We start from the raw sequence: 11,247 nt of genomic DNA on the forward strand, positions 1-11,247 counted from the left end.
ACTCGTTAAGAATTTACAGTCAAAGTTGTTTGGTAACTAGGTACCAAGAAGCGCGTCTCATATAGTGCGTACTTACTTCTAAATGCTCTATAGTTTATAAAGAGCATTAATAAGGTGTTAGCATTATGCCTTCCGGTCTCACGTGAACATCCTGGTGATTTGATTGAGCAGGCATTCGAACATGGCACAACAATGCGTCGACGCTCGAGTCGGGCCGCACTGCGCTTCATACCGTCGCACGTTTTCAAAACAAAACCGCCTTTCAATTGTTTCAATCTGAAAAATTCATTACAAAACGATCAAACAGTACGCAATATTCACAAACAACGGGTGATCGAGATCGCATAGTATCGCGAACACATCGAAACGGTACAATTTTATAGGAATGTGTTATCGAAAAATGTTTTTAGTGTTGTGTTACCTTTAGTGATACTGTCATATGGTGCTTGATAATTGCGATGATGCCGTTCTGTGTTAGTATTATTTACCCTATTACCTATTAAATATCAATTAATTAAATCTAATTGAAACTACAGAATATTTCTGGTTTACAATTCAAAATAATGATCCTCTCGTAATCCTACAAAGAAAATGTCTAGAATTTTTTTAAGTATAAAGAGCTTTGTTTTATAGTATTCTGAAGATTATTTACATAAATTGATGACCCTCTCCATTTTTTCTTTTGTCTTGCTGCTAAAATACCAAATCATAATAAACTGGCTGATTCTATATAAAAAGGCCATAAACTCAATGAAACATTTATTTGGTATGATATTGTTAAATCTCCTATGTAATTCAATTGTACGATAACTGATATAAATCATATAGGTAGGTAAGTACATCTGCAGAACAGAGGACACAGTGATTATTTAATAAGCACGCTAGGTCTATTTGACTCTTAGCTTTGTTATCATGCAACTATGAGTCCATAAATTACTATCCTACTTAGAATGGATGATATGACGACTTTTCATATTCTACATTCATTCGCAGGTTTCCTGTTTTATAGAATTCTAATATTTAAAATAAATTTAGTAAAAAAAAATCACATTATATTGGTAAAATTGCATTTTTCAGAAATGGTTTTGTCTGTCAACAATTATAACATTAACGGCAGCTCTACAATTTCCTGCGAATCCTAATTCAGAAATGTCTGCGGATGAAAAAACTATATCTAGAATAAATAAAACAATCGAACAATCTGATGAAAGCGGTCACGAAATTGAAATAGATGGAGACGAAACGAGAGACAAAAAATTTTTAGATGACGCTATGAGAACGGTTTTAGACCCAGATACAATAATTGTCCGTATTTAAGCAAAAAGGAACCACCCAGCAAAAACGCACTTCTGAGATATCAAAGGATTTACAAAAACATTTGCAGCTCTGTTAGATGAAGTAAAATTAAAATTTATTTTATTTAAATTCATTGATAAATTACTTATTTAAGTATGTGTATATAAATTTGCTCTGAATATTCTTAAACTTTCTAGATAATTAAGAAAATGTGCATGTGGTTCCTTTTAACATTTATCAATTGATAGGTTTTCTCTTATACAAAAAGGAACCACATCCCAGGGATTTCATGATATAAATGAAACTATGTATTTATAATATCGTAATTAAAGCTTTAATTAATAAAATACATAAAATAATACTTATATAGGACGTTTATTCGACGTTATCATCTAATTGGATTTCGAAATCCACCGTGTCTAGTCCATCTATGTGGTCTTCTATTGCATCATCACTAATGAGACCGTTATAAAAACTGTGCATCTTGTGGAATGAGATGTAATATGCACTGAATATCGCTAGAAGGTGAAGAAAGCTTCTCCAGAGGCAGCGACGTATAATTAGGTTCTTCGTTATCTTCTGTAATAAAAAGAAAAAAGCTTTAAATCAAAATAATAAAGCCGCGTGGCTTTTATACGTAGTTAGGTATATGGCGACAGCAAAATATTATTAGTTCTTATAAAGCCGTGTCCCTACTAGACGACTAAGTATGTTGTATGTACATGCGCCATGTACAAAAAACTGGCTAAGTGCGAGTCGGACTCGCGCAATAAAGAGTTCCGTACCATTATCTATAAAAACGCCAAAAAAATCACGGCTTATTGTATGGGAGCTTCTTAAATATTTATTAAACTATTGCATAGCTTCTATCGCGGGCCTTGAGCGCGGGGACCGAATCGAGAAATTCCGTTACGAAAAAACCTCACTCCGACGGGCTCGGAGGTGTGGCTTGAAGGCATGCTATGCAATAGCTTTACCGCGGCAGTCCCCGAGTGCCACACGTCTTTTTTTATTCTGCTTTTAGTATTTGTTGTTACAGCGGCATCAGAAATACATCTAAACGTATTTTACCAAAATAGTAGGTAGGTACCTAGATCATCGACAGTTATTTTTAAAACAGGGTTTAGACTTTAGTAGTTTCATCTCACAATGACAGATGAATCGTAACAAAATGACTCTTAATTCGACTCGCCTTCGTGAACAACGACATTGTCGTTAAAATACGTAAATCCACAGAGGATTCCTCTTGTACTTACTTAATGAACTATCTTCTTAAAATCACACCACAATCGGGAATGAATCAAAAGTGGATAAAGCGTACCTGCATCTCAGATTCAATAAGTACTTATATATGCATTAAATAAAACTACTTACCCGTTGTATCTTCATTATTATCTTCGGTGTTCGTCTCCAATGCTTTTCTTACCCATTGCTTGCTTATTTATTTATTACTAAACATTTTCACATTTAATTTTAAAGGTAATTAACAAAAACAATAGAACTTACTTCGCGGAGGAAAAAAACACCGTCGCGTATTCGAACTACTTCGCTGAATGTCACCTATATTGACAGATGTTCGACGTTTTACTTAAAAAATCGGAGTTTTGCACTTAAGTAATGAAATACGTTGTTTAAAGATGAGAAGCATTGTAACAAGTAAAGGCATTTGGTTCCATATAGCGATGATGGTTTTCAGAATGTTTTACAATATTTATTTATGCATAATAGAACCGAATGCTTGTGGTTTTATTTTGCAATAAAAAATTACAATTAAATTATGTATTTATTTTACGCATAACCATACCACAGAAACCTGGTTCCATTTTGTGTATTAAAAATAATTGTTATTAATAGAAATATGTGTAATGTATAATGGTACCAAGTAGGTGTGGATCTGTTTTGTATAAAATGACATGATAGTAATATCGTTTATTTGTTTGAACAAAGCAGTCCCGTGGTGCTGTGGTTCGGTTTTGCTTAATATGTAAGTATTCGTTGTTGCTGGTGGTTCCTTTCTGCTTTTAGTATACCTTGTTTCCAACGTAAAAATCATGTGGTTCTTGTTTGTATAAGAATTTAGATCACTTTTGGATGAGTATTCTTTAATAAAAGCAAAAAACGAAATTTGTTGAGTGGTTCCATTTTGCATAAATACGGACAATTATAAGAAATGACGATGTGATAGAAAATTTTAAAATTCAAACAGAAGAAATAGATAAGGAAAATGCTACGTTAGAAACTTTTATGGAAGAAATGGATAAATTAAGTCTTGATGTGTGCAAAACGTCTCAAGAAGCATTGTGGTCGTATGTTACGGATACAAATAATGAATTTAAGAAAAATAAAATGGTAAATCGTTTTACAAGTAAAATCAGGAATCTAAAACAACCTTTACTACCTTTACATGTGTAAAAGTTTATTTTAGATTGCTCTATGTACACTATTATGTACATATTATACATAGGCAAGAATCTATGTCATGATCCAATACCCTAATTAAAATAATGTTATTCATGAATACTTTCTTAGAATTGAGCCTTCTGCCTTCTTGAGCCAGCTGCACAGCTGTGCCTTTAATAGATTAATGTAAAATCGTGACGTCTTCATTTTCAGGTAAGTATAGCTGCCGAGGAGGACGAAATTAAGAAACAATATTGGACAATAATAAAACGCAAGTATTTAGACGAAGCACAGAATACTAACGATCTAAGGCTTAAGAGAAAACTGAGAATTATAAAAGAAAGGGGAACAAACGTGCAAATGCCTCAAAGTAAAGTAAGTACTATCAATTTAATTATTGTTTGTATTAATCAGAATTCATCTGAAGAAAAGCGCTTAATATAATTAAATTACTTATAGCAACGTGAAGAAATTGATACTATGCAACGCATATGGAGCCGAGTTACAGTTTGTGCGTATAATGTTACAGTTTGTAACACTGAAGAAGCTTCACAAACAATGAATGGTACTGTTATTAAAATTAACATTTTAAATGTAATATTTCATAATTAATTACGCCTTTTGGCTATATGTGCGTTTGTTATTTCAGATAAATATTTAAAAGCTCATTCAATAATTTCAGATGTCATATCTATATTTAAGTCCAGCAATGACTCAAAAGAATTAAAGTATTACTGGAAAGCATATAGAGATGCCACGGGAAAGAAAGTAAGACCAATATTCACGGATTACGTTGATAGAATGAATACTGTTGCTAAATCCGAAAATTTTCAAGACGCTGGTGAAATGTGGAGATACAATTTCGAAGATGACGACTTTGTTAATACTGTCGTGAAACTATGGAAGGAAGTTAAACCACTTTATGATTTACTCCACCGTTATGTTAGGGTCAAATTAAAAGCTGTTTATAGCGATGATTTACACAATGATAATGGCCTAATTCCAGCACATATTTTAGGTGAGTAAAATTGTTAGCCTATTGTCAGGTATTATTAGGTTAATTGCATAAAAATAACGCCTGATAAAACTTAAGGCAAATAAGTAGATTGTCATTTTTGGTTGCAGGAAATTTATGGGCTCAAGAATGGCAGGCGATATATCCTTTGGTTTCATTTTACCCTGATGTAGAACGAGCACAAATAGCAAAGAATCACAGTGTTTTTGCTAAAAAGTTATTTGACACAGTGGATAAATTTCATCAATCTTTAGGATTCGAAAGCGCTAGTGATTCTTATCAAGATATTAAAGAAATACCAACTACGACCAATTGCCTCCCATCAAGCCATGATATGTGTGATGGGGTAAATTATAAGTAAGTAGACTTATAAACCTAGCATAATATTTTAACATAAAAAAAAAGATTTGCTTAGCAGTTAGAGACAGATAGAATGCCTGCAGTTGCTAGATAGCTTGAATTCAATAATTCTCAGTAATGGAGGTATTTATAGAATTTCATACAAACTTTTTTTTTATAAATACTACTAGATTTATTATTTTCGTGAGATATGAAAAAGCTCATAATGATGCTCCAGCATGTAGAAAAAGGTTTTTATTCGTTTTCTTCCGCTTACTGTAGGGACAAGATCGAAGAGTTGCTTCCGTATATTAAATATCCTTTTTATTACAGGATAAAATGGTGTGGAGAGAAAGTAACAGACGTGACAGTAGGTTTGTCTCGAGCGGCAAGGTTATTGGGTCACGTGCAATATTTTCGACACTATAGAAACCTACAACCATTATTTAGAGATGGACCTAATCCAGGTACAACTATTTTGTTACTAGTTGGTTTTCTGGTCACATTTTCACTTGTTAATGACACTAGTTTATATTGAATCTCTAAGAAATAGACTACGTCCCTTTCCAAAAGAGGTGCCCAGTTATCGTCACTTTTTGGATGCTCATTGATAGGCGAAATATTTATAGATAGATTATAATATATGACAAACATTTATTTCTTTTTTGATAATTGGTTTATAATATTATGTATTTTTAATTATGTACTATTGGTAATAGATAGAGACAATATACATACATACTTAATTTATAAGGTTGATTAAGTACCTACAATTATTAATGTAACAACGACAAACAAAATACCACAACATTGACGTAAAAAAAATGCTAGTCACTGTGACATAGTCTTGAAATTAGTAGGTATACAAAATGTGAATTGCAAATCTGTATTCTGTATCTACTACCTAAATGAAAAGTATTATATTCTGAATTATAATTGATAACAACTTGGCACAAAAAAACAAGTGAAGTGTGAATTTTATTGTCTCACTGAAGGTCTAAATAGAATGCCGTTAATTTAGTTTTGCCTTCATCTACACCACAGTTATTAGAATTAATGTTCATCAGAATAAATAATTATACGATTCGGGAAGAGGGCCAAAAAAAAGATTATTTAATTTACCTGAAAATAATGTTTTTGAAACTACACAACAAAGCTACTCCGTGCGAATTAAGTAAGGGCATGTCACCCTATCCCTATATCCCTACACTATTAGGTATCTACTACTCAATTTATTATTGGATTAATGCCCACAGCCCATAGATTTGATTTTAATTTTGATACTATGTATCTTAAACATTTTTAAATAGATCTTTACATCGTTAAATAGGTACGTCAATATTATATTTTATTCTTTGAAGGTTATGAAACTTTTTGTACCTGCTTATATATTTGTGATTTACATTAAGTACTATTTCCTTGTTTTTTTAAAGTAATCTCTGCAATCGGATTATTTTAGCTCAGGTTTAAATATCATTAAGATGCTTCAAAGAATTAACGGCTTTTACGTTCTAACGCATATCTGCCCTTTTGTTTTATAATTCCTCTAAACAATTACCTTTCATATTTCTAAGTACGGTTAGGTTTTGCGGTTTGCAGTTCAATAATTACAAAACCGAGGGCAGCAAAATTTAGTCACAGCATTTCAATTATGTAACAGCGTTTCACGATGCCATTTCCGACATTGTTGCGGTGCAGTTGACCTCTCCGAGCCAACTTCGGAGCTTGGAGTTCGTTGAGATGGATGAATGTCCTGAGGCAACTATGAACCATCTATTATGGCTCGCGTTGGAGAAGCTTCCACTAATGGGATATGCCTTTGTGCTTGATAAGTGGCGCTGGGACGTCTTTGCCAATAGCAGTATGGGAAATTTGAATCAACATTGGTGGGACCTCAGGTAATGTGACTTTCAAAGTCACCACAATATTGGTGCATTTGTTTTGGATTGTCACGTTGACTATTAGAATGTTATTAAATTGATCGATAGTCGGGCCTGTGTTAGGGTAGGTTAAGTTAGCGCGACGTTCACTCGGTGTTTGAGTCGGTTCTTTCCACAAGTCATGGAATTTTTTGGCAATTTTAAAACACGTTTATAAGTAGATTGAAGGAGATATTTTTGCTTTTAACAGACGTTTCCAAAAACGATAGAGTCACTCAATTCGTAGCGTAGGCAATTGTTCTACATTTTGCCCATATAGGTTAGAAGTTCTGCAACTTTTTCTTATTAAATTCAAATAAATTATATAAATTTGAACAATTCTTATTAAAAGTTTTATGTAAAAAACTATAGGTACAATGCCTGTAATACCTAACTCTATAAGGCATATAGGTATTGTTCGTTGGTTCGACTATGAAGAAGTTATTAAAGTTTTTGTGACTAATATTATAATATACCTATTAAAAGCAAGCATTTATTTAATCACAATAATTATAATTAAAGTTCGTAACAATTGAAGACCTAAATCGTGTACATTTTGATATATTTCTGCTATATAAGTTCATATCATTACGAAATGGCAATAAACCACACAAATATTATTACTGAAATATTGTAATCAAAATCTTTATACTAGTTTGATTTTATGCAGATATCTTAGAACTGCAATTATTTTCACTGTGTAATTACGCGTATGTAATCAGAACTCAATTATGTTTGTCGAGATGACGTTGTTAGTTTTAAATTAAGAGATAACTATATTTTCTGCAACCATGTTATGGGCCATGCGAATTGAACCACTGTCTGCATTGTAAAAAAATCTTAAATGAATGTTTAGGCACAGTTTATGCGTTTTTGCTTATGAAATTTATAATAATATGTAGGTATTGATTTCTTTTCAATTGTTTATTATGTAGAGTTTAAAATAAAGATTTTTTTCCTAGGCCTCTTTTTTCTTTGCCTAACAAGTTAAAATAATTAATAGGTACGTATTTTCATAATTGTATAATGTTTTAGGATAGAGGAGACAATGATATCCCCACCAGTACCCAGGAACGAGAGCGACCTGGATCCAGCCTCCAAGTACCACGTGGTGTCACATGTTCAATACATTACGTATGTTTCTGCAGTCTACATTAATTTACTTAATGATACCTAGATTTTTATTGAATTGTCTAGTTTCATAATTATTCAAACTTTGGAGGTCTATTTGCGGTAAATGTGATATCCATCTGCCACAATCTGCCATTGTCCGAGATTATACGATGGATTAACTTAATAATAGTTAATTGTTCGAAAAAAAAATTGAATAATAATCAATTATAGCTTTGGATTCGAACTCGTCTTTCGTGATTCGTCTTACCGTAGCCTGCGATCGGTAGGCCTAATAAATATACAATTATTTTCATATACTTTGCTACAGAAGCAAAAATTTAAATCAGTTCAGATATTTTGGAATATAACTTACATACTTACATAAAAACTTTCACCTTTATTTGAATACGTATCTAAAAATTGCATTAAAATGAGGATTTAAAAAAATTAATCCTTCACTTTTTATCATACAGGTATTTAGTCTCACATATATTAGAGTTCCAAATCCTACGGTCCTTATGCAAAAGGGTGAACCATACTGGACCACTGCACAAATGTTCCATATACGGTGAAAAGGAAGCAGGAAAACTGCTCAGGTAAGTCATTGTGATTTTAGTCACATTTTAGTAGTGCACTCTATAACATCCTTGTTTGGATGACATAGCTGAAGGTAATTCGTAGACCTTATGCAAAGCAGATTGTGTTAAGATTTGGATGAAATTAGAGATAATTGTTGTGTTCCAGTTTTGTTTACAAACATAATATACTCGGTAAAAAAGGCTTTGTATCTATATTTATTTCTAAGCTAGAAGTTTTACGATTGAAAATGAAAAGCAACATTCGAAAAGTAAATGTTTATAATTTCGAAATTTTCAATGTTCTTAATCAAAATAATACCTAATATCATAGACAAATATATATTTATTAGTCCATGCTAATATGTACCTAGTTACCTGTTACACACTATAATATTCTAATGTTTAGGTTATGCGAAAATCAGTAGGTGGTCGTTAAATTGGTCAAGACAATATTTAGATCCTGATAAAGTGAAAAATAACGAAAGTAATATTGTATATCATGCTCTACAGTCTACTGTAATTTATTGGGTGTTATAATTAATTATTATTATTTTTAATTCTTAAAACGGAGTCGCCAAATTTATGCCGGCTTGATGTCTCTCGACTAGATCATCCTCAAATAAAATGATCGATTGTAATAGTAATTCTATAAATAGGCTGTACTAAGGTCATCGTAACAACCTTAATTTAAGCATTTACTTGCATATAAATGTCGAGACCTTACGGAGGTCACCGCAGTTACATTTGGAAGTAATGAAGAATTTTTGCAATTTTGATTTATTGCTCATATCTTTGTCTGAGCTTAGTTTTTTTTTTTCAACTAGGTATAGAAATAATCCATTGTTATGGGTGATAACATGAAGCATTTATAAGCTCTTTTAAAACGGCAAGACCGATACTTTTTTAATATTATTTGTTTGTATTTGGTAGGTCTTTATGTAAATTAAATGAATCATACATTAATTTACGTTTTACCTCTCACCTGTTACAGGTGACCTGTAATATATTATATCCCGTTTTAACAAAGGTCTTAAAAAAGTTGTGACATAAAATATTTAGGAAAAAGACAGTAAATATTTATAAACAGGAAGAACCTCTCAAAACTTGAGATATTGTTAATACTTTTGCATTGAAAGACTTATTAGTATTTAGTATGCAACATATTCTTGTGCCATGATTTTCCTATTATTTATCTCATAGGCAGACTTAAATAATTTTATCTGTTTTACCTATAGGTAAAACAGATAATGTTAGAGAAAAATTCCCTACGTATGAATCTGATGATGTTTATTTTTAATTTAATTATGTTTCAATATTTAAAAATAATAAATTTTTAATTTAGATTTAATCCCCCAACTCGTAACTATTACATCCTTTTTTTCCTTGTTAAAAATTGCCCAAATTTTTCTTTACAGTGATGGCATGTCGTTAGGAGCCAGTGAAGATTGGAGAACAGTGCTTCAAACAATGACGGGCGAAACTGAACTGTCCACAGCTGGAATTCTCGAATATTTTTCCACACTTAAAACTTTATTAGAATCTGAAACAACTAGACTTGAAAATTTAAGCGACGACATGGACAAAAGCGCACCAATAGTCGTGGGAATTATTGTAATCATTTTAACTTTTTTGATGTTTTTGCTCTATTGTATAAGAAAACGTGACATTCTCAACAAAATGTTTGCTTTTTGTGGTCTAAGAAAGAATGGCTCTTTAGATATAGTTACGAATGAAATATCACACTCAAAATCCAATGAAGTTGAGGGAATCAGTGAGGACAAAGTATAAAAATGTTGTTAAAAATTATATTGAAAAACAGTTTAGGTTATGAATCAATTTTTTATTATTGCAATTTATATTGATAGTTAGCTTTTATACTTAATATGTAGGTACCATAGCATGCTTTTTTGTACCGTTAACTCGAGATCTACGGGGAGATGTTTTGATTATAATATCAGAAAATTTTGGTTGTTTTATTCCGATCCTTATCAAAATATTCATAACCTTCATATTAGATTTTACGATGTGCAAGAAAGATAATAAATTACTGGCAGATTTAACAGCCAATACAGTTTTAATAAGTAAAAGAGAGAATAAATACTACGCTACCTACATTATCAAATTTATTGAGTACCATTTTTTTTATATGAAAGGGAAAATCTGGAGACCAAGATTTGCTTGTCGTTTTTTTAAGACCATATCGCTTTATCATCCCCGAATTCCTGCATAAAAATTTCATGAAAATCGTTTCAGCTATTTCTGAGATTCAGGTTCAGGATTCAGGGTATACTTAAAGTTTTTTTTTTTCACTTATTATTTGAGATATTGACCTGTAATTATTATGCACAAACTTGATTAACCCGAATGTTTCATGAAAATTATTTTAGTAGTGGGTAAAAATACGAAGTAACCCTTGTGACCACGACTTGCAGGATTATTGTTTTTAATTATTATTCTCATATTAGTTTATGTTGTGTAAAAACTAAAACAGATAAAAATAAAGCCCTAGCGGCGAGTGTCATACCTTGGACGGTTCATCTTCATTAATGACATTATTGGTATTTTATGCAAAAAACGTATTTTTAAA

General features: G+C 31.7%; 1 protein-coding gene across 1 annotated transcript; it reads left to right on the plus strand.

The window, feature by feature from the left end:
• Positions 1 to 181: 181 nt before the first annotated feature.
• LOC149908523 (angiotensin-converting enzyme-like) lies at positions 182 to 10,521 on the plus strand. The gene is made up of 12 exons (XM_090102006.1): positions 182 to 473; positions 1,078 to 1,301; positions 3,456 to 3,645; positions 3,910 to 4,071; positions 4,156 to 4,261; positions 4,379 to 4,714; positions 4,822 to 5,068; positions 5,384 to 5,517; positions 6,711 to 6,948; positions 8,005 to 8,103; positions 8,556 to 8,678; positions 10,076 to 10,521. Exons 1-12 carry the CDS (start codon positions 459 to 461, stop codon positions 10,446 to 10,448), a joined length of 2,247 nt encoding a protein of 748 aa, XP_089958132.1. The 5' UTR covers positions 182 to 458; the 3' UTR covers positions 10,449 to 10,521.
• The last annotated feature ends 726 nt before the right edge of the window (positions 10,522 to 11,247 follow it).

Source organism: Colias eurytheme, chromosome 5, assembly GCF_061535395.1.
Source record: "Colias eurytheme isolate Ceu_HAF_F1 chromosome 5, ilColEury1 Martin Lab GWU primary, whole genome shotgun sequence".
Taxonomy (NCBI): Eukaryota; Metazoa; Arthropoda; class Insecta; order Lepidoptera; family Pieridae; genus Colias; species Colias eurytheme.

Excerpts from the sequence above, each read along its gene's own strand:
- LOC149908523 (XM_090102006.1), top strand. Across the intron at positions 1,302-3,455 it reads GTTTTAGACCCAGATACAAT|AATTATAAGAAATGACGATG; the intron begins AATTGTCCGTAT and ends ATAAATACGGAC. Across the intron at positions 5,069-5,383 it reads TGTGATGGGGTAAATTATAA|GATAAAATGGTGTGGAGAGA; the intron begins GTAAGTAGACTT and ends TTTTTATTACAG.